We start from the raw sequence: 24,157 nt of genomic DNA, 5'->3' as shown, positions 1-24,157 counted from the left end.
TGCGATAATTACAGAGGGCCAAGCCGGTCTTCACGACCGAGAAACAGCACACGGTGAGGACAGCGGGTCCTTCCCAGCCGCTGGTGACGGGGATAATGTATCTATGAATATTCATTCACTACTCATTTAGGAGTGTTCTGTGTAAAGACCCTTTGAAAACTGATGAGAATTGGCATAAAGGGGTTTGATTAATTCCTGAGTCAGCTGGTCCCTACCCCAGAACACACGCCACGGTTGTCATAGCGAGCTGGTTTACAAAGAAAATGTTTCTGCAGATGTGTGGGCTTCGCGCTGCGGCAGCCTCCCACTCTCCAGCAAGAATAAAAGTCTCTGCAATCGGGTTGAGTCCTTTAGAATTAAGCCACCGATGCAAATTAAATGCCTGCTCTCTGAAGGACGTCACATTTGCTAAGATGTCAGGTCTGAGTGCGGGGAACTTTCGCCTGCAGTGGCCCCCTTACTTCTCTGCCTTTCCAGCTCCCACCCACCCTGGATAGATCACCCCAGGTCCTACTGCCTGGGTGAATGCTTCCCTGGGGCGCCGACTCACTGGGACCCCGCATTCTTCTGCAGTGGGTGAAGTGATCATAGGTACCTCTCGTTGGGGAATGAATTATACACCTTGCCAGGTTGTTGTGGCTCCCTGCTTTGTTGCTGTGCTTGACTACCAAGTTTTATTATCAGTATTTAACTTTTTATCTGTTCTTTCCCCATTCATTTATTGCCTCCCTCGTCTTCAAGTTTCAAAGATAAGGATGATGGTAAATAATAATGATGATGTAATAAAACCAAACCACAACAAAACCATATTTACTGAGTACTCCTCAATACCGAGAAGGTCTGTGCTGTCAACATGGATTGTGACTAGCTTGAGCTCCAGGCAGGTCTTCTGAGGAGCTATGGAATTCCTGCCATAGGGAAAGAAACTAAAACTGAAAAAGCAGAGAGGATCCTGTCAAAATTATATAGAATTTTGGGGGTCAACTAGAAAGCCACAAGCCCTAAGAAACAACCTACTTTGGTGTATGATAAGCTGCTTCCCCTATCCAGGGGTTCAGACCCTTTCACTTACACTCCAAAAAAGAAAATGGGATTGCCTTATGTAACAGAAAATCCTAACCCCCGGTCATTCACCTGGGTGACCCCTTTCTAACAGAACCCAAATGCTCACTGTCCCCCATTTACTTCAGAGACTAGCAGGGGCCTCTGGGAATTGGTTTAGGATGGACATGTTCCTCTACATCATAGAGGAACATCAAGAGGCAGAGCCAGGATTCAAGCCAGCTTCAGCTGACTCAAGAGCCCATAATATTCAGCCTCATTCATTCATTCATTTGTTGTTTTAGTAAGAATTTACCGAGCATCAATACTGAGCCCCTCAGGATGTGGGCTCACTCAAGATCCAAAGACAAGACTCAGTCTCTGACTTTAGGGAGCTTACAAGCAGCATGGACCCAGCCACATCAACACCTTCATTCAGGACCAAGGAAAGACGCCTGGTATGACAGAGCACAATGAACCCAGAGAGGCCAGGGGAGTCCTGCAGGAGAGGACACCTCAACTCTAAACAACTGCTAAGAGTAGCTAAGGAGCATGGTGCTGCAGGGAGCAGGATAGCAGTGTGGCTGGCAGAGTATTTTGGCAGTGCTCAGTGGAGGGGATTCTCCCCTCCAGGGGACATTTGGGAATGTCTGGAGGCATTTTCCCATTTCATAACCAGAAGGGGACTGCAGAGGGAGGTGCGTCTGTCACCTAGTGGGTGAGGCCAGGGACACTGCTAAACATCCTTCAGTGTCCTGCAGAGCCCCACATTTCCAAAAGGCTTTATATTTAATCTACTCAAACCCTTCATTTTGCAGCTAAGAGGCCTGAGACCCTAAAAGGTCAAGTAATTTTAACCTAAGAAGCCCAGGGCTGGCAGAATTCACTGTTGAGAGTTTACACTAGTAGAAGACAGTGTCTTAATATGTCCCAGGCCCAAGGCTGAGTGCAGAGAGAAGGGTTTGTGGTAAGGTTCAAGTCTAGGCAGAAGACGGCTCCTCCAGGGCAACTACACTGGAAACCCAATTCAAACCTGAACTAAAAAGTGAACTTGTTAGCTCAACTGAAAAGTTGATACATGGCATGAGCCTGAGTTGGGTTCAGTCACCAGTGTTACAGCAAAAGACCTGCTTAGTCTTATCGGATCAGCTCAGAGGATGTGTTCATCTCTGACTAATTGCTGTGACATAGCAAAGCATATGCTGATGTCCAAGCTGGAGTCACAGGCCAAGGCTTTACACAGGGCGTGGGGTAGAGCCAGCACACCAGCAGGAAGTATCTTAGCCACTTGCGGTAAGAATCAGGGAGGAAGTAAGTCCACAAAGAAAAACGGAGATGCACTTATCAGAAGAAAAGGCATGGAGGGCCTCCTTGATGGTGCAAGGGGTTATGACGCAACCTATGAAGTATCCACAGCCATTGCAGCACGAATTCAATCTCCAGCCAGGGAGCTACCCACATGGTGCAGCAGACCTCTCCTGACTCACCCGCTGCTCCCCTCAGCAGTGTATTTCGTCAGTCTGCCTGTTCTGCTCCCCACTCTGTCTCTGGTGAATCCTCTCACCCCCCACACCTCTGGCCTGTACCCCAGCTCTTGCATGCATAAATAGATAAAACTTTTTTTATAAAAAAAGGCATTGAGACTGGGAAAACACAGGGGGGTGGAATGGGGTGTCCATAAATCAGGGCTCTAGAGACCAAGGTAATAGTGGGGATTTTATGCTAAGAGCCCTGGGCGATCATCAAAGGGTTTTAAGCAGAAGAGCACTCTGGTCGCATTTGAGCTGATAACATCACAAAATAGTTATTTTCACTGCTGGGTAGAGAAGGGCTGGAGGGAGCTAAGCTTGGAAGGACTGAAGTTAGGGAGCTAATATAGAACGACAGGCAGGAGAGGTGGGTGCCTCGAAGCTGGGTGATAGCAGTACAAGTCAGAGAAACGGGGACAGATCTGAGATTCTTTGGGGGAAGAGCTGACATCTATTGTTGATGGAGTAGAGGGTGGGGGAGTAAGTGAAAGGAGTCAAGCGTCACTCCCAGGGTTTTGGCTCGATCACCTGGGTGAATCGTGATGCTACTTAGCAAGATACGGGAGGTGGGAGGCCAGGGAGAAGTGAGGAAGGCAAAAACCAAGTGTTCCATTTGGATGTGATCAATCTGAGATTCCTGTGGGATATCAAAAGTGGAGATATTAAGTAGGTGGTTGAACAAGTCTGGAATATGTGCTGGCATTATACCTTCTGAGATCACCAGCATATAGACATTATTTAAATGTGCAAGACTGAGTGAGGTCACCCACCAGAGCATGGAAATAAAGAAAAGGTGGGGGCTATCCATGCTAATTCCCCAACAAATTTTCTGCCCTACCCAGACTGGTCTACTTAGGTTCTGAGCAAATGTGGACTCTCCCTTCCCCCGCCCCGGCCTCCCGGTCTGTGTGGACACGTGTGGAGGTGTGGGCACCCACACATGCCTCTCCCTCTGCCTCAAATGACTCTCTGTCCCCTGAGCCCCTAGTTACTCATTCTTCAAGGACCAGCTCAGATCTACCTTCTGCAGGAATCCTTGCCTCATTAGTGCCATCTCCAATACCAGCCTCCTTGCTTCCTTTAACTTTCATTGTTCCTTCACCATGCGCTTGCCATTTATAAAACACTGTCATGTGTCCTGTGCATCTGTCCTATTCCCTCCAACTAGACTATAAACTCTTTGAAGGCAGCCTTTGTACTCCCAACACCTGGCAGATGGCCCAGAAAAGAGCTAAGACAAAGATCTGCTGATCGATGACCACATTCACTCAGACTTTTGTTTGGTGGTCTTTGTGCCAGGAGCTTGAAATTAACCTCCAACTGGAGAGAAAACAGCTCAGCAAGAGTGTCCCAATCATCGCCCGCCCCCCCCAGGCCTGTGCCCCCTCCCCTGCCCGGAATTGAGGCAGCCATTGTCCAAAGCTGTAAAATACTTATGGCGAATAAGTGCTTGTGACAAACAAAGAGAACATGACTCAATCCTTATTGAAAAGAACCAGATGAAAGTCGTTTCCCACAGAGGAAAAGTGCAGAATTAAAATAAAAGCCTATGAAACACTTCAACTATTTCTGCCTCTGGCCCTGAATGATATTTCATTTAAGTGGAACACATCTCAGTGTGTCCGTACCCATTTAACACCCCCTGCTCCCTGTCCAGGCCAGGTTTCATAACTTACAGCCTGGAGTCATTCCAGAATGTTTCCAAGTGGTTCAACTGGATTCCCAAGGCCCAGACAGTCAGTTAGCACCGAGGGATCTGGAGGACCCCCACATTTTTATTCTTACTTGGTTGCAGAAGACCTCTGTCAACCTCTGTCCCAAATGTCCCCTAAATTCTCTAGTTGGACAGCACCCAGCTCCCCCAGGAGCCCACAATCTGGGTTCTCCTTGCTCAGCAATCCACAGCAAAGGTCCCCCATTAGGCCAATCACCCTTCAATCCCCAACGGCTCATTAAAGCCGCAGCCATGGGTTGGTGGGCTCCAGGTGCTGGGACAACATTGCATGCCATTGGGCAGGTCCGATTCAGTTCTCCGAAGGTGACTTTTGCTGCTGGTGACCTCCTATCTGCCTGTTTTCCAGAGGTCATATTACTTTCCTTTTTTGACTCATGTTTCACTTCCGAACTAGAATAACTTGACTCTGCCAGTTGAATGCGATCCTTCTTTTTGGCCTCTAGGATCTCCAGTTGCACTCGGCTCTGAGTGCTATGCAGTGGAGAAGGACCTGTCCTGGCACTGGATCCCTGAACCTGCAGCTTACAATTGCTGCCTGATCTCAACCAGTCAGTCCATGTCTGTTTCCTTAAGCAAAAGGTAAAAGTTAAAAACACTTTAATGTATTGTTGCCGAGGAGCGACTGAGATAGCAGAAGGAAAGTGCTTGGAATGAAATCTGGCATCAAAGTAGGGGCTCAACGAACACTGAAGCTGCCATTTGTATGGGTCAAAACTGGCCAAATAGGGCCTCCCTGGTGGTGCAAGGCATTAGGATGCAACCTATGGAGCTATCTGTAGCCTCTGCAGCATGAGTTCGATCCCTGGCCAAGGAGATACCCACATGGCAGGACAGACCTCTCCTGACTCGCCCACTGCTCCCCTCAGCAGTGTATTTCAGTCAGTCTGCCTGTTCTGTTCCCCCCTCTGTCTCTGGTGAATCATCTCACCCCTGTACCTCTCACCTGTACCCCAGTTCTTGTATTCATAAATAAATCTTTTTTTAAAAATGACCAAATAATGACCATTTTTCATGATTCAACCTGTCATTCCCCTGCTACTGAAGCACCAAGGATATCAGTGTCTAACTGGTGGGAAAATGGGGTACAGAGGAGAGAGAAGCTTAGGGGTAGAACTCAGAGTTGACTTTTATTTAAATCATCAAAGAATCAAAGAAGGTTAGTACTCTGGAATTCGTTAAATTCTGGGAGATTTCCTTGACTCTTCACTAGTTAAATAAAGCTAATTGATGAACTAGGATGTGACTAGCGATATCCTGGCATCAGCCCCCAATTCTATTGCTCACCAGCTTTGTCAGCCCATTTGTGGCCTTGAGTCCACTTGTTAAACAATGTGAGTCTGTTTTATTCTTCATGACATGGATAAGCCAAGGTTGTTGTGAGGAGAAAATCAGTTTACATTTATATATTTAACTGGTGTTAAAAAAAACCTGAAGTGTTATCATTCACTTGCTCTAAAATAGGCGGCGTGAGCCCACAGGCAGCAATCAGAGCCCCAGCTGTGGAAGTCTGCCTCTGATTCTTGACCAGCCCCAGGAAGCAGCTGTGACACCCCTGGGAAGCTCGAGGATGGTGGGTGTCACCACCGAGAAGAGCCCAGCCAGGAGCCACCCATCTAGTCTGCCTGCACCCTTCCTGCCCCGTGCTCCAGGGAAGGGTGAGACTTTCAGAGTCACCCCGAGCAGACACCCCACGTGCACTCTGCAGAACCCAGTGAGAAAGAAGATGAAAAGGAAGGAGGATAAGTTCTACACACCAAGAGGAAGCAGACCCTGCTTGTTCTGGTGGAAAATGAGAGGCCTGGTTGCATCCCGTGTTTCCAGAGAAACTCAGAATAATCAAAACAGATGCCATACGGAAAATGTTCTATGGTTTTTCCATAACCACTTTTCCGTATGTTATCTTGACACCTTCACACACAAAGCCCTGAGTCGTGGAGGCAAAGCCACCATTCTGTTTAAAGATGAGAGATGGGGCCTCCCTGGTAGTGCAGCAGTTGAGCGCTGGGTTGCGAGCTGCCCGCAGCCTCTACAGTGCCGGTTCGATCCCCGGCCACCAGGTGAGGGTCCCACATTGTGCGACAGACCACTCCTGCCGCCCGCTGCTCCCCTCAGCAGTGTACTTCATCAGTCTGCCTGTTCTGCTCCCTGCTCTGGCTCTGGTGAATTCTCTCACCCTCCCGCACTTCTGACTATACCCAGTGCTTGTATAAATAAAAAAAAAAATTCTTTAGATGAGGGATGAAGGATGGGGGACTGACTTGACTGACTCAACCCTACCTGGCCAGCAGGTGGGGGAGCTGGAACAGGAGCCCCTTCAAGGCAGGGCCATGTTTCTCTTTCTCTCCCAAGCACCAGGCGCTAAGCTCACATTTACTGGTCAGCGATGCCCCCATGGGCTGTCTCTAGAACACGGACACATGTTATCAAGCTGCTCTAGTTTCTCAGGCTCATGACTCGCATGCTCCTGCTGGGTCCCAGATCCCAGCTGGGTTGTAACTCAGAGGCACTGAACGAGGCAAAAGGAAAGGCTTGCAACAGTTAGTGCTAGAACAGATAAGGTAGCTTGTACACATAAATAGCGTGAAAGCTTCCCTGCTCCACCCACACCTCTCAGGCTGCTATTTATAATCCATTTTCTCATTAGAAAAATGAGGGATAAAGCCCGTCTTATAAAGTGATTTTGTAATATCCTCCTGCATACACACATATATATATACACACACACACAAATATATGCACGTACCTTCACCTAGAGGTGCACCCTGTGATTTGATCTCTTCAGAGACAAATCTGGACTGACTGAGCACCATGAGCAGCCTGGCTTTGGAGACAGTAGGCATGATAAAGGGCTGGGCTGGGATGTGCAGCTGAAAAGAGGCATTGTTGAAAGTTTGTTTATGAGGTATTCGAAGCTTCCCTCACTTCAAGTAGTCAGGCTATTATTTCCCAGACTGGTAGTTAAAGAGTTATTTTCTGTATAATTTCAGAGAAGGGCACATGAAGTCCGCAAAAGAAGCAGTTGGACTGAACAGTCGCCTTCACCCCACAGCCCTCTGCATCCCACGGGGGCATAAAGAACATTAGAAGATTATTTTTTGACAAACTAAATGGGCCTAAAGAAAAAGCTTCCAGTTTTCTGCTCGCCCTTTCTTCCTTCCCCCAGCCCTTTCTCCTCCAAGCTCCATCACTCCTAAATGGAGACAGCCCACAGGTCAAAGTCCTCGCCATGCTGAAATCTGGGGGCACTCAAGTCTGCACAGCTGCTCTGGCCTTGATCAAGAACACACAGCCACTGTCTGGAGATGGGGTGGTCAGGAGCCTCGCTGGGCGAAGCAGATAAAAGAGATGCCAAGTGGAGAATCTGATGAAAGCCCACACACTAAGCTGAGGTCCTGAGGGGCTTTACTATTAGTGCAGAGCTTCCCAAACTTGTCTGCGCGTTAGGAGCACCGGAGAGCTTTTAAAAATTCCAAAGACAAATGCATGCCATTTACAGCAACATGGATAGAGCTGGGAGGGATAATGGTAAGTGAAATAAGTCAGAAGGAGAAAGGAATATTCCAGATGGTGTCACTTACGAGTGGAATATAGAGACCAAACAAGGGGTCAGATAAAGTAAAACTTAAAAACTAACCCTTGAAAGCTGAGCATATAACTGAGAAATCCAGGGGTGGGGGAGGTAAGGACAAAGTGTGGAGGAAGCACCAATGGACTATGGTGCAGGACTATGGGTGCCTTGGTGGCAGGTGCACTGAGGAAATAACACCTTAAGGGGAGGATCCTATATTCTCAAACAATACAACCATGTAATCCAACATGATCTCAATTAAAAAAAATAGATTTTAACTGAAAAAAAAAAAAAGATTGGATGACAAACCTCTGAAGAAAAATGGAAAAACAAAAAATTCCAAAACTGAGGCAATATCACAGGCGAATTAAAACACTGTCTGGGTAGAAACTGATGTTCCCCTTGTGTAGACAAGTTTGGGGACCATAGCCGTGGGAGAAAGAGTGATTTTGGAAGAACCACTGTCCTCTCTCATGACTCAGGGCCCCTCAAGGCTGGAACTTCAGTGAAGGTGGTCTCAGAAGATTGAAGCAAAAAAAAAATCTCTTTGGAGGTAGACATTTTCATCTTTAGCTTCCAATTAAATTTCAAATGCAGTGTCAGGTGTAAGGGCTCCATGGGTGAGAATTGGGAGTGTGGAGAGAGGTAACAGAAATGAAACCACAACAACATGAAGACTTCGGAGCGCGACAGGATTGGGCACATGCTCTAAAGCATGTATCCTGTCTTCACAGATAAAAGAATAGATCAAACATGTGGGTTGGGAAGTAGAAATAAAATGTGACTTTGATTTGAAAAAGAGCCAAGTTAAAGTTCTAGAACCGAGAATATGCAATAAACACAATCACAAATTTAATGGACAGGTTTAACAGTAGTAGATGAGATTTTGACAAACGTTAAACCAAGAAAGGGAAATATAAATTAGAATTAGAATAAAATATCCAGAATGCATCACAAAAACACCAAAAAGTTGAGAGAGAAAACAGAAGGTTCACACTATCGAGTAGGCATTGCTGGCAAGATCAGACAGCCCATTTTAGGCTACGTAGGCCATGCTGTGTCTGTTGCAACTGGCACATCTGCCATTGTGGCTCTAGTCTGAGACAATAGGTAAATAAATAGGTATGGCTTGGGTCGCCCTGGTGGAGCAGGGGTTAAAGTCTCAGCACTATCATGCTATTGGAAGCCACTGCAGCATGAGTTCGATCCCATACAGGGAGCTACCCACATGGCGCAGCAGACCTCTCCTGTCTTGCCTGCTGCTCCCCTCAGTAGTGTATTTCAGTAGATCTGTCTATTTTGCTCCCCACTCTGTCTCTGATGAATTCTCTTACCCCTCCCCAACGCCCCCCGCACCTCTGGCCTACACCCCAGTTCTTGTATGCATAATAAAAATAAACAAATATTTAAAAAATAAGTAAATAAATAAGCATGGCTCTATCCAAAATTTTATTTACAAAATCAGGTGGCTGACCCATAAGCCAAAGGTTATGAACAAAAAGACCTAACATATGTATGTTATGTCTTGAAAATATAGGTCTCCAATTAGGTCCCAGAGAAAAGTAGAGAAGAATAGCATAAAGGCAATAGTGGAAGAAAAAAATGTTAAGTATTTTCTTTTTTGATGAAAGATATCTAGATCCCTAATAGGATAAATAAACAAATTCACAATTGTTTCTGCAAGAACAGCAAAAAGAAAGTGAAAATCTCAACTGAAGCTAGGGAAAATGACTACTTTCAAAGACGTGACAAGTGACAGCTGACTTCTTAATATCCAAAAAAATAAAAAATAAAAAAATAAGACAAAGGACCAGGAACACAGGGGAATATTATCTTCGATGAACTGAAAGAAAGTAACCACTGACCTAGAATCCTATATTCAGCCAAAGTTACACTCACAAAATGAAAACAACATATAGGCATGATGGAACAAGTAAAAACTGAGAGAGTTTATTTTCTACATCTGCACTGAAGGACATTTGAGAAGATATACTACAGGAAAATGGTCATAAGCAGAAGGTAAAGTTTAGGGTAGGAAAGAGAGCAGAGAAAATGATAAATATGAGTAAATGTTAATTACTATGACTATGTACAATAGCAACTATTATACCTTATGGTGTTTTCAATACAGAAAGAATTTAAGCATGGAATTTGGGACAATGACAGCTAATACTAAAGCATTTGTGCTGTTTGGGAGGAGGGTAAAAGTATTAACTAATATATAATAAGGCAGAGATACACACTATAATTTCTAGAATTTACAGCAAACTTCTACACCAAGAAAACAGAAACAAGGTATTCAACTTCCAAACTTGTAAAGGGTGAACACTTCTAACTAGCAAAATTAATCAAGTTCATAAGAAGGCAAGGAGAGAGGAAAAAATAAAGGCACAGCTGGCACAACAAAGGCACAAAATAAAATGGTAGATTTAAATAGAAGGTATAGTAATTACATTAAAAGTAGAACAACTAATTGCTTCCACTTAGGAGAGTGCGATTGCCCATCTGGATCAAGAAAACCTACTAAAAAAAAAAGTCTCAAAAATATGCTGTTTAAATTCCTGTAACATAAGGATAAAGAAATGTTGACAGTAACTAGAAAATAAGCTCCAACAAAATGAGGACATAAATTTAGAAAGAGAAAGTCTGGGCATTAAGGAACTAGGGAGGAAAGATTCCAGGTAAAAGAAGAAATTCGTCACCTACTTGATGGTTCTGTGTCTGTGGGCCAGCTATAAGAGGTAGGGGTGGAATTCTGCTAATAGGTATATGGTGCTTCTGGTGGAATATTTGGGAAAATTTAGATACAAATAGACAAAAAAAATTGCACAAGTGAAAACAGAATCAATTAATAACTCCCAAAATACCCAAGGAAGAATTTAGTTTATTTAAAAAATACTATCATGGGCCTCCCCGGTGGCGCAGCTGTTGAGCGCTGGGTTGCGAAGCTGCCCGCGGTCTCTGCGGCTCCGGTTCGATCCCCGGCTGCTCCCCAGGCCACTGGAGGAGGGTCCCGCATGGCGCACAGACCTCTCCTGCCGCCCGCTGCTCCCCTCAGCAGTATACTTTGGTCCTTCTGCCTGCTCTGCTCCCCGCTCTGGCTCTGGTGAATTCTCTCACCCTCCGTGCTTCTGACTGTACCCAGTGCATGTATAAACAAAACAAACAAACAAACAAATAAAAATAAATAAATAAATAACATGCCTCTATTAAAAAAAAATACAATCATAATATACTAATTAATTGATTCTACAATTAAAAGTGTTTGCCCAATTTTAATGTAAACCCATTATTGATTGAATCAAAATTTCAGTTGTGGCTCATACCTGATGTCCCTCCCTAAACAGCCTTAGTTTGGGTAATGTTGAGTTACATGGTCACCTTGCCTAAGAATAACCCTCTTTAGGAAAACTGATGGTGAGAATATTCACTGCTTTGGGGGAAAATCCTATCCCCGGCACCAAGGGAATGAAGGGTTAATGGAACATCACCTGAGGGACACCAGTCCAAGCCAAACTGCATTATGGCAAGACCAATACCCGCCCCTTTTCAGCCACACTTGCAGTGGGAGCTGAGTACTCTATTAATTAGGAAACCAAAGGAAGTTCAAATCCTACCTTTTTACATGCCCTTCAGACACACAAGCCACCTGTCCCTCAGGGCAGAGCGTACAACATGGTCACCTCCAATGACAATAGCCCCAAGTGTGAGAGGACTAAGTAATTTTAGCTGATATCCACCCAACTGAATACAATAAGTGTGGGCCCAAGCTGCCAACCGTATTGAGAGGAGGGCAAACATCGGCTTAGAAGAATCTTTGTCTGCAAGCATGGATATGTATGGCCACATCAGAGTCTTTCTGACAAGGAGGCTTAAGCTATTGGCATGGAGGTGAATCAAATCTGTGAGGAAACTGGGCAACTGGGACATGACCCTACCCATTCACCCTCCAATCTAGTTACACTGAGTCGGAGGAGCTACAAAGAGTAGGTCCAGGTGCCCATGTGCTCTGGGGTCTCCTTGCCATGTGTTTTTTATTCCCCAATCACTTCTTTTTTGAAAGATTTATTTATTTATGCATACAAGAGCTGGGGTACAGGCCAGAGGTGCAGGGGTGTAAGAGGATTCACCAGAGACAGAGTGGGGAGCAGAACAGGCAGATCAACTGAAATACACTACTGAGGGGAGCAGCGGGCGAGACAGGAGAGGTCTGCTGTGCCATGTGGGTAACTCCCTGGCTGGCCAGGGATTGAACTCATGCTGCAGTGGCTGTGGATAGCTTCACAGTGCTGTGTTTAACCCTTTGCGCCACCAGGGAGGCCCCCCAATCACTTCTTATTTCTACGTTTATATTCCACTATCGATTCTGCCCCTGCTTTCACAGCCTCCTGGCACACAGAACGACTGTTACCCAAAGGAACATCGCTTCTGTCTGGGCTGCCCAAGCACCTCAAAGGCTGTGAGTGGCTAAGTTTTAAAGACAACCCGGCACTCAACTTGTGCCAGATCTAAAAACTGCCTTGCCAGCCCAGAGTGGCATACAGCTACCCTGTGGGTGTGAAGCACTCCAACTTTCCCCATATGTCAGAATCTATATGGAGTTTCTGGCTTTCTAAATGGAGTCAGAAAATTTAGACCTGAGTTTTAATGCCAGTTTTTCACCTAAATAGCTCACATCTACTCTCGAGGCCTCAGTATCCTCATCGGGAAGATCTAACAGTTGGTTAGGAAGCACAGACATCCTTCTGCTCCAGCTTCCTTCAGGCCTATTCTTATGGTTCTCAATTGCTGTGAGATTGTTGGATGTCAGGAAATAATGTCTCTGGGCCTCAGTTTCTTCATTTGTCAAAGTGGTACCCCAGTCGGGACTTTCCAGCAGGCACTGGTAAGGAGTGGGGGGCCATGGGGCCCCGTTGAGCAAGATACCAGATGCCGTTTCGCCCTAGTGACTCTGGATCCCACCAGACCTTTCAGTACCAATTCAATAAGCACCTCTACGGCGGTCATGGGTTTCAAGTGGGTCTATGTACACAGAGAAATGCAAGCAATGAGTGAATACAGCAGGCACTCAATAAATGCTAGCTTATTCTGTCTCCTGGATTCTCCATCTGTGAAGCTGAATGATACTTGCCAGGCCATCTTGTGAAAAGTTACACAAGCAATGGCAAGCGATGGAGAGTATATGCAGATGATGAATTATCATGTAAAAATGGACTGGAATAGGGGTTCAGCCAGATGGCATGTTCCTGATTAATTTATTAAACAGGTAAAAACCATAAATAGAGTTGGCAGCTTAACCCCCCAGGCATGTCTCAGATGAGACGGAAAGAGGGGAACCTCAAAAGGTTCCAGGGCTTGCTGGGCTGAGCACCCAGGGTGGAGAGTGGGAGAAGGTGGGGCTAACTGGGTAGCCTTTCTGAATGCTAGGCCTCTAGGGTGCTACTTCTGCTCACATGGGCCTCTAGTCATCATTATTCCTACTTTGAGGGGGCATGAGAGGCAGATGTGAAAAGGTGCCTACTCATAGCTCCTCTGGTTCTAAACACAGATGTGAGAAATAAGAAAAAGTGGTGGCAAAAATTGGAAGTGGTCAGCAAAGTTCCTCTGGGCCCTGTCTTTAGTGTGACTCCCTTCCTTATGGCCTCTCCCTCCCCCTTCAACTGGTGGCCAGCAACTTCCTCCCTCTGAACCCCTCCCCGGAAGCCACACAAGAAGCAGACAGGGAAAGGTCGGCCATGAGCGAGGCAGAGCCCAGACAAGAGCAGCATGAAGGAGCCAAGGGAACCCAGGGGATGAGAAGAACCAGGAGGAGTGACTTTTGAGTGAGTGATGTCAGTGTGGATCAAAGGGGAAAATCATATCATAGACAATCACCGCAAAACCAATCATAGGTTCTTCAAAACTCAATAAGCAGAAAGAGAAGAACCAAAATGCAGTTTGGTCAGATAAGACTGCTCCCCATCAGAAAGTCATCTTGTTCTCAAGGCCCTCATTGGCTCTGGAACAGGTCCCCATGCAGCTTCTGCAAACTCCCAACCTTACGTCTTTTCACACTTCCTCCTTCCACTGAGCTGAAGCCACCAAGACCTGCTTCTAGTGTCTTGAGGTACACCTTGGCTCATGCTCTGACTGCTTCCTGGAGAAATGCTCCTGCTCTTCCTGATACCAACTGAAGACTTCAAGGCACTCTGTGAGGGCCTCCCTGGTGGCGCAAGGGGTTAAGCACCGCACTATTAAGCAGTCTGCAGACTCTGCAGCACGAGTTCGAGCCCTGGCCAGGGAGCTACTCACATGGCACAGCAGACCTCTCCTGTCTTGCCCGCTGCTCCCCTTAGCAGTGTTCTCAGTCGTCTGCCTGTTCTGTTCCCTGCTCTGTCTCTGGTGAATCCTCTCACCCCCTGCATTTCTGGCATGTACCCCAGCTCTTGTATGCATAAATAAATAAATCTTTAAAAAAAAAAAAAGCACTCTGTGAATGCCTCCTTGCTGATCTGCATTAGTCCCCACATTGACCCCATTCCAGAGACCCTGAACTTTTTCCTTTCATCTGTCATGTACGTGACTGCATTCCACACTAGACTAGACTAGAAGCACCGTGAAGACTGGTTCCAGACTACTTTTGTTCATTATCACAGTACCAGTTCCAATAATAGTACCAATTGCAACAGCACATGGAGACATGTGATAGATGTCACTTGAATGGCTGATGAATAAACGAACAACCGTATACTCATCCCTCTGTGGACCTAGTTTACAAACTCTATTAGATGCATCTGAATGGGGCCTCCCTGGTGGCCTAGGGGTTAAGTCTCAGCGCTATCACTGCGACGGCCAGACTTCGATCCCTGGCCAGGGACACACATATGACGCAGCAGACCTCTCCTGTCTCGCCCGCTGCTCCCCTCAGCAGTGTATTTCAATCATTCTGCCTGTTCTGCTCCCCTCTGTCTCTAACGAGTCCTCTCACTTCTTCCTGCCCCACTGCACCTCTGGCCTACACCCTAGTTCTCCTATGCAAAAAAAAAAAAAAAAAAAAAAAAAAAGGCACACCTGAATGACAACCTCTCCCCCACCCCCAAACAAGGAACATTTCTTCATTTAAGGCACTAAGCAGCTTCTCCCCAGGTATGATGTTTTTCCTTCCCTCCTCTCCCCACCCTCATTAGACTGTAAACATTAACAGGGTGTATTTGTTCACCTTTTTTTGCAGCCTCTGTAAATTCTAGCACGGTACTTTGCATTTACAGGCGATCTAAAGCATTTTTGAATGAAAGTTCAAAACAAGTGTTTGACTTTTTGCTCGTGTACTTTAACATTCCCTGCAAACTTTGATTTCCCTAAAAGTTGATAGGTATGATGTGGTCCTTCCTATTTTAATCCTCGCAGTTCTTGCTCATGACTTCTCCTGACAGTCCTGGGGGTGTCAGAGAGTGACAGTTTGCATGTGTGTGAAAGACTTTTTTTCTTGCTTTCATGAGTGGTTCTGCTCCTTCTATAGTTAAATATGACTTCTCAATGGTCAATTATTATTTCATTCCATTTGAATCAAAGAATAAGGGAATTTCTAACCTATGTACTAAGATATATTTAGTTGAAATGGCTATTAAATGGAGTCACAGGTTAAGTGGAGAACAGATTAGAATTCTATGAATAAATTCTGGAAAAAAGATTCCTATTTGTAGAAAGGGAAGGAATTAATCAGTGGGTGGGAAGGAATAGTCTAAGACTAAGAGGTCAGTTGAGTCTGGACAGCACTCGTGTACTTCACAATAGTTTTCAGAGAGTAAGTCATTAAAGTCCCATTTTCCAATTTCCTCCCCTTCAGGGAGATACAGCATCACAGAGATTTGTCTGTGATCTTATAGGGAAGCATGTCATGAGAAGAACTTTGAGACAGGAACACAAAATCTGGACTCCATCCCCCTCACTGCCAAGAATTAGTGTGAACTGGGCTAAGTCGGTCAAAGAACCCACTTAGTGTTTAGTCTATTAAGCTTGGATAATAATCTGTTAGATTCTTGTTAGCTTTGATTTTTCAAGATACTAGGCTGGATTAACTCCTCCCTTCATTCAATAATCTCCCCCAAAGTTCTCTAATGGGGACATATTCCTCTTAGCTTAGACACCCGAGTGATAGAGAGCTGTTTCCCAAGGTATCCGCTCCGTTAGTCCATCTGTGGTCTTAGACTCTGCCTCTGTGATTTCCTCTCATTCATCTTCGTCAGCGCACCAGAACAACCCAGAGCAAAAGACTGTATCAGACCACGTAACAGCTATTTAAAATTTAAAGACATTATCCTGGCCTGCATTTTTCAAGGTCAACCTCTCCACCTCCTTCTACTCTCTAGCGATGCTTTCCAGGCACCACAACATCTTTCTTGAGCCTGAAAGGGGATGCAGAATCTCAGCGTTTCTGGTGCCCTGGTGGAGAGAGTCTGGTAACAGTTGCCCGCAGGCACTGATCATTCTCATCCAGGATTTTCCTGGAGGAAGAAGACTGTGGGGAGAGCTCATGTGCAGGAGGACAGAGACGACACAGGTGTCTGGAACACTGTGGCCTCTGAGATGTCTTAGAGCTGAGAGCAGGGCTGGGGCTGATAATAGCATATCCATGAGACTATGTCAGCGACTAGGGAGGTGGCACCCTCCCTCCCCATTTCTGCTCTTGACCTAGTGGAGTCCTGATGTGCCAGGCACTGGAGAAAAGGTGTCCCTGGCTTCTGTCTGCCCCTCTGAAGGGGTTTGGGGTTCCCTAAGAATGCCTCAGCAGGGAAGCAATAGGTACAGTGGGGAAGGGGACCCTGCTCCTCAGGTAGCATATATGGGTGACCTTCTGAGGATTCCAAGAACAGTTTAAGGTGACTTTGAAGATGAACTGAGCTCCTGAGGTACTGCCAGGGAAATATGAAATATGAGCTGGTGAAGCTGAATTATTACTGAGAGTGAGAGCTCACTGGGACCAATAGCTAAGGAAGCAAAGGAAATCTGGGTTCTTTTAATATTGACTTAACAGTGAAGACAATTGCTTTTGAGTTGATGTCAATTAGGGCACTTAAGATTATTCTGAAAAGCTCTCAAGTGATGCCAAATCTGCAGACCAGCAGACTACATTTTGAGAAACAAGAAATTAGAATACACGGCCCTAGATCATCAAAAAAAAAAAATTATCTATATAGTATTTACCCCTGACTTGGTGGATACTAACTGGCTTCTTTGCTCTCTGTTGAGTTTCCATCTTTCCAAATCCTCTGAAACTTCCTTCAAGTTGCTAAAAATGAATCCCTGCTTCCAACATTTCTGCCATCTTATTGTGGGCCCTGAAAATAAAGAGAGAAAACTTATTTGCAAAGAAAATGCCTAGCAGCAAAGCTGTCTACTGTTGGGGAGGAAAGCAATCAGGTTTTCTCAAGGACATATTAAAATTAATCATAGTAACAGATTTTGAACTTTTATTTTATTTGAGCTGACATTTGATGTTCCAGAATGACTAGTAAATGAGACGGAAAATCTATGGAATCATTTTAATATGACTTCCTCAATTCTCTAATCCCAATAAAAACTGTCTAAGGGTTCTGGGGAGGCTGTCCTCTCCAATCAAAACGTGATCAGGGCCTCCCTAGTGGCACAAGGGGTTACACACAACCTATGAAGCTATCCGCAGCCACTGCAGCATGAGTTCGATCCCCGGACAAGGAGCTACCCGCATGGCGCAGCAGACCTCTCCTGAATCGCCCACTGCTCCCCTCAGCAGTTTACTTCAGTAAGTCTGCCCGTTCTGTTCCCCACTCTGTCTCTGGTGAATCCTCTCACTCCCCACACCTCTGGCCTGTATCCCAGCTCTTGTATGTGTAAATAAATAAATCTTTAAAAAAACAAAACATGTGATCACAGGAGACTCCCTGGCCAGCATGTAGATCCTGTTGGGATCATTTTGGCCCCAGAGTGAGGCTAGAAGAACAGGAAGTGAACTTGCCCTGAAAGACAGACCCTCCTCTGGCACATCCCCCAGCTCATCTCTCTTGCTTTAAACATGTCAGAGAATTTCCACTGTTCTCCTCAAGCACCATACTCCAAAAGTTCACTCAGAAAACCCTCTTGGCAACTAACCTAAAACACAGACAGACACTCAGGGGCTAGGGCTCTAGCAGCTATTTCACTTCACACAGGACATGAAGGCTCTGCAAACACACCAGTTGCCTTTGGGAGAAGCCTGACCTACCTCACTTCACCTCCAGAGCCAGCTCTGCAGGGCCCTCCTCACCCCACAACCTTCTTGAACAAATATTACTTATATGGGTGGAGAGACAAGACACCTCTATTTTCATGAAAGTTCTATTACATTCAGGTTAGTGAAAAGTTGAAAGTACAAAGAAGAAACAAAGAGATTGAAAAAAAAAGGAGAGAGGCTGTGGTTTGCTGCATGTTGGTTCCAAATGGACAGAACTGCTGTTAGTACGTAAGATCTGGGGCTCCGGGATAGCCCCTCATGAACAGCACAACCTCCCTGTGGGGCGATTCAGCAGAGAGTATAAAAACATTACAAACAAACCCATTTGACACAAAATTCCAATCCAAGGAAGCGAAGAGAAATACTCAAGGATGTGCGGAGACAGCTAACTACCAGGATGTTCTAAACAAAAACCAGAAACCACTTTCTGACCCAACCTTGGGGACAGGTAAAATAAATTATGTATTTCTATACAAGAAGATTCAATGCAGGAGGCTTTTTAAACTACTGTCTAGATGTGTATTTATTAACAAGTAAAATGTTTAGAATATACTCAATTAAAAAAATTATAAAAAGATGGCCAAGCAATAAATACAAAAAAAAAATAAATGAAACTTGATGGAAAAGTAGGAAAACTTAATGAATATTACCTCTGGGTTAATTCTTATTTCTTCATTACAATTCTTATTTTGTTCATTAATTCTTATTAATAAGAATTGCTTATTAATTCTTATTTTGTTTTTCTGAATTTTTCCAGGTTTCTATAGTAAGCATGATTTTTAATGTAATTTTAAGAAAATAGTGAACAGCAGCACCAAAAAAAAAAAAAAAAAAAAAAGGAAAGAAAATGTGGTCTCAAATATGGTTTAAGCAATTTGGGAGGCTTAGGAAACACGTAAGAAGTCTTAGGGAACAGAGTCCTGTATCTCTGTACCAGGGAAGCAACTTCCAAGGGTGAGGTAGCGCCACAAGTTACCAAACCACTGGCTGGTTTTTGGTCACAAATGCCATTTGGTTGAAGGGAACATCCGTGATGTCCTCCAGCAGCTCCCCAGTCTCTGACAGGCTGACCACTCCTGCCAGCCTCACTTTCGACACCAGTTTCTGTTCTTCTTCTGTCCCACAGAAGGTCTCAACCATTGGCAGTGAGCAAATATCCACTCTGGTCACTCAGCCAAGCCCCCTCCCCTTCTCCCAGAGAAGGCAGTGAGTCACAAGGCTTCCAGGCGACCACCACAGACCAGCCTCTCTAGAACATGAATCAGGTTTAGGACCCAACCCAGGGAGACTTCTGGGAACACACGCCCACAGAAATTATTTCTTCCTGTTTGGTAAACCCTGAGAATAAGTTGATGAGTCACTTTTTAAAATTTGTTACTCACACACAAAAAGAAAAGAAAAAGTGCTAACTCAGTAAGAGCAGCCAAGGAAGTATGAGCTCTGGGATTTGTTTTGTTTTGTTTTGTTTGCAGTTGCTACATTTTCCTGTCGAAAATAGCTTCATTATTTACTATTTACAATGTCTTTCCTGTTCCATCTCCCTGGCTTTCACTGAAGGCCCTGAAATTCCCAGTGCCTCTAGAAGGTAGAAGCTTGTTCAAAAATCCATGTAGTGGAATACTACTCAGCTATAAAAAAAAAAGAAAAAAACCTGCCACTTACAACAGGGATGCACCTAGCGGTGTTTTTGCTTAGTGAAATGAACCAGGTGGAGAAAGACAAATACAGTACAATTTCACTTACACTTGTTATGCAGAGAAAACAAGCAAATGGAAGAACTAAATAAAACAAAATAAACTTTCAGACTATGGGACCATTTAGTGATTATCAAATGGGAAGTGGGATGGGTAAACTGAGTAAAAGGGGTCACTTCAATAGTGAAAGATAGAATTGGACAACTAATGGTGAATTTAATGTCGTATATACAGATGTTGATTTATGCACGAAATGTTATAATGCAATGTTACTTCAATAAAAATACATAAATAAAAAAAAATCTACGAAAATCTTGGAAATTCCCTGTTCCCTGCTTTTTCTCTGAAATACCTTCTTGTTGCTGTTTTGCTAACAACTAATGGGCACCATGACAGGTGCCCAAATCCCCTCAATCTGTGCAAAGGGTCTGAGAATGCAGGGTAATTCCAGGAAAAATAATCCAGCAAAGACCCTTCGGCACAAGCATCACACTGAGTCTAGAATTCCTGTTTGTTAAGTTCTGCAGAACAGCCCTCAGTTCCTTCTGAACACAGAATCACTGGCAAGTCCAAAGCCAAGGCTTTCAAGACGGTAATTTGGAGCCCTGCTCATTTTCTGACACTCTCAGGGAGGAAGGGCGGAGGGCGAGGAAGAACAAAAGCTTCTGTGTTGTTGTTGCTGTGATTGTTGGATGAAAGAACTTTTTTCTAGTAGGCGTGGGCTGAGAGCACAGGTTTAATGATACACTATTAGGAAGGACCTAATACTGTGGGTGGGTGGATGGATCTGACAGGACTCTGAGTTCTGATTGAGAAAAATCCCGAAACCAGCAGGATTAAGCAAAGAGCAATTTACCATGTCAGAGAAATGAACACGTCTAAGGGTACTCTGGCTGGATGCATAATTCAGTACAAATGATTCAGGAATCAATCAGTGTCTCTCTGGCTCCATCAAATTGCGCCTGTGTTAGCGTCATTCTCAGCACGTTGCACCAAGCACCTGGGCTTCCCACACACTACACTGAGAGAACTCTCCCTTGTAATCGCTCTACCTAAGTTCCAAGACTTCACTCACAAGCAACTGACCAGAGAGGCGTGCTCTGCTTTCAACAAATCAGCTGCTTGAGAGTCGGATAGAGGACTCTCTCTCCCCTGGGCCTGCAGAGGAAAACAAAGTTGATGTGGCCAGAGGAAGAAAGGTGAAGTGAGACAACGTCATTAAATGCCCCCCACCAGGAGTATGTGATGGTCTGGGGTAGCAGACCCGTACAGGCAAGGTCTGCTCAAGGGTCAGTAGTGTCCAGAATCAGTCACGTGAACGGCCTGTGAGCTCAGAAGGCCTAAGAGGGTAGAGGAAGGGAACAAATTTAAGAAGTGAGTCACACTTAGAAGTTGAATCATCACAACCTGTATTCAGGGAAATTTAGAGACTCGTGTGAGCAAAGGTGTTTGTTTCCTGGTGAACACAGGAGTTGCAGCATCTGGAGGAGCAGGCAGGGCTTGTATTGAGAGGGGTGGGAGAGCAGGACAAGGCAGACCTGGATGAGCACAGCCAAGGGCCCCGGAGCAAGTGGAATCACGGGAGCCGAGGAAGCACCACAGCCTGCAAAGATAAGCCTTAGAGGAGGCAGAGATGCTTGACAAGAGCCGGAGGAACATGAGGGGCCCAGCAAACTCTCCGATACTGGGAGCAGAGACGTTCATTCTGTCCTCTTCCTTTTCTGACTGGCCCCTTGTGTTATACAACCTTGTCAATATTGGCCTTCTCCTTCGATCTAAATACATATCCCCCACCCCGCCCCATATTCCATTCTAACAGTCTGACTAGCAGAGTCTGAGCTGGCTCAGTCCAGGAGTCGAGCGCAGGCAGCAAGCCCTCAAGGCTGATGGAGCGGTGGGGGCTGAAGCGAGTTGGGGCACAAGGGCTTTGCCCACCACGTGCCCACCGCAGGCCTGCGGTGTCCAGCCTTTCAGCAAGATTTCAGGGCTGCCAGGAGATCTGAACGTGTTGACAGAGTTAAGCCATCCTGTCACTAGGAGTCGGCAGATGAGTAGCCCAGTTGTAGGAGAGATTTGTTACTTTGCCATCCAGGAGAAAGAAGGTTGGGGCTGGGGCTTGGGACTGGGAAGAGCCAGAGGAGGGGCTGCAGAGGCTGAGGACAAGGAAGCCTTCAGAGTGTGGAGAGGACAGCAGAGTGAGCAGCCTGCACACACAGGAGAACAGCGAGGCTGGAAGTCTAGAAGACCTGAGGGCAGTCAACGCGTAGAACTTTCAGTTATAAGGTGAATAAATGGAGGGGTACAAGGTGAAGCATGGCGGCGACAGTCAATAAGTCGTATAAGTATTGGTACTAGAAATTTGCTAAAAGAGTGGATCTCAAGTGTTCTCATCACCAAAAAAAAAAAAAAAATTAACTCTATGAGGTGATGGATATATTCATTAACTTGATTGAGGGAATTGCTTCACCACATAAACGTATATTAAATCATCACATCGTACACCATAAAAAATTCACATCGTACAAGCTAAAAAAAGAATGACCTCAGTTTGAATCTTGCAGTAACTAGCTGGAAGGCAGAACTTGATGTCTTTAAACTGCAAGTTCCTCATCCATAAAACAAGGATAGTAAACCTCGTCTTACGACGCAAGTAGTAATAAAGAGGAAGGAAGCAACGTACCTGCTACTGCATTCATTGTTCTGCCAGTTCCTGTTGTGGGTTCTTGGACAGATTAGCCTCTCTAAGCTCCAATTTCCACATTTGTAAAGTATAAATGCTAAAACTGCCTAGCTCACAGAGTTGTACTGAGGATTAAATAATAATGATTTAATATTTGTTTAATAATAACTGTTTAATATTATTTAATATTATTATTTAATAATATTATTAAGCATCATATGCTCAGCACAATAAACCCTCAATAGGTGTTGATGATGGTGATGCTGATGAGATTAACTCTGTCAGTGCAGATGACAGAACACCCCAACAGAAGATACTTAATCAGTAAGGAAATATTATTCACATGACAAGAAGTCCTGAGGTAGAGTTTCCAGGACAGGCAATTCATTGGCTCAAAGACATCAACAGGTGTTTACATTCTTTCCTGCCTTCACTCTGAGTTTATCAACATGTTGGCTGTTTTCTAACTTTCATTGTCTCCTCATGGGTATATGATGGCTGCCATCACTCCAGACATCCCAACTTCTCCTAACAATCTCCAAAGGTGAAAGAGATCACATCTTTCCTTTTCAAGAGAAAGATAAGCTTTCTGGAAACCACCTGCACCAGCAGCAAACTTTCCTTCACATCTCTTAAGAACACACAAATGCGGGCCTCCCCGGTGGCGCAGCGATTGAGCGCTGGGTTGCGAAGCTGCCTGCGGCCTCTGCGGCGCCGGTTCGATCCCCGGCTGCTCCCCGGCCACCGGAGGAGGGTCCCGCATGGCGCGCAGACCTCTCCTGCCGCCCGCTGCTCCCCTCAGCAGTGTACTTCGGTCCTTCTGCCTGCTCTGCTCCCTGTTCTGGCTCTGGTGAATTCTCTCACCCTCCCGCGCTTCTGACTATACCCAGTGCATGTATAAACAAAACAAACAAACAAACAAATAAATAAAAACATGCCTCTACTAAAAAAAAAATTAAAAAAAAAAAAAGAACACACAAATGCCCAAACCCAACACTGACCTCTCAAGAAGTGAACAAAATCATGATTCTATTAACAAGGAAGAAGGTGAGCATGGCTGTTGAGAAGGCAACCAACATCAGTGATCTGAGTAATGATGGTGAAAACTCTGGGCAGAAAGTTGTGAGTGGAGAGAGCTGTACCTGGGCGAGGTGACGAGAGCACTTGAGCCACTATGTTCATCTTACAAGAATCCTTAGTGTCACAAAGTTTTACATGGAATTCTTGACTCTGACACTTCCTGTGTGACCTTATGCAAATTCTTCACCTTCTATACATTTGTTCCCACAGCTGTACAAAGATGCTTGAGAATAAAATTAAGCTACACTGAGTAAGTACTCAGTAAATAGTGAACCCAGCATTCATGTTCTGACCTGGCAAGAAGCAGACAGCTCAGCCGCTACGCCAAATTACATCACTGATGTATTTTCGAGTGAGGAGAAGCGATAAGGAGGCAGTTGTGCAACCAAAGAGGATTCAAAATCTGCCTCAACTGCTACAATTTCAAAGCTATGTCACCTAGGTCAAGATATCAAACCACATTATGCCTCGGTTTTCTAATCTGCAAAATGGAGCAGGAGCTCATCAAGTTGTGGGATTTAAACAGAAAATACAAGTCTCTGCCAAGGGAATTACCAATAAAGGTCAGATGTTGTTAGCCGGGTCACCCTTTCATGCTAAGA

The 24,157-nt window shown here is 45.1% G+C and overlaps 1 protein-coding gene across 1 annotated transcript in view; it reads right to left on the bottom strand.

Annotated features, from left to right (window-relative positions):
• FEM1C (fem-1 homolog C) overlaps positions 1–24,157 on the bottom strand; it is a 202,974-nt gene that overhangs the window by 130,515 nt on the left and 48,302 nt on the right. The window contains exon 3 of the mRNA XM_054694513.1: positions 17,079–17,190. Coding sequence (XP_054550488.1) covers positions 17,079–17,190 — 112 coding nt within the window. The remainder of the gene's footprint in view (positions 1–17,078; positions 17,191–24,157) is intronic.

This window comes from Talpa occidentalis, unplaced genomic scaffold, assembly GCF_014898055.3.
Source record: "Talpa occidentalis isolate TD23 unplaced genomic scaffold, MPIMG_talOcc4v2.1 talOcc4.13, whole genome shotgun sequence".
Lineage (NCBI taxonomy): Eukaryota > Metazoa > Chordata > Mammalia > Eulipotyphla > Talpidae > Talpa > Talpa occidentalis.
Note: the sequence above shows the minus strand (reverse complement) of the source record. Positions and strands in the feature narration are given on the sequence as shown.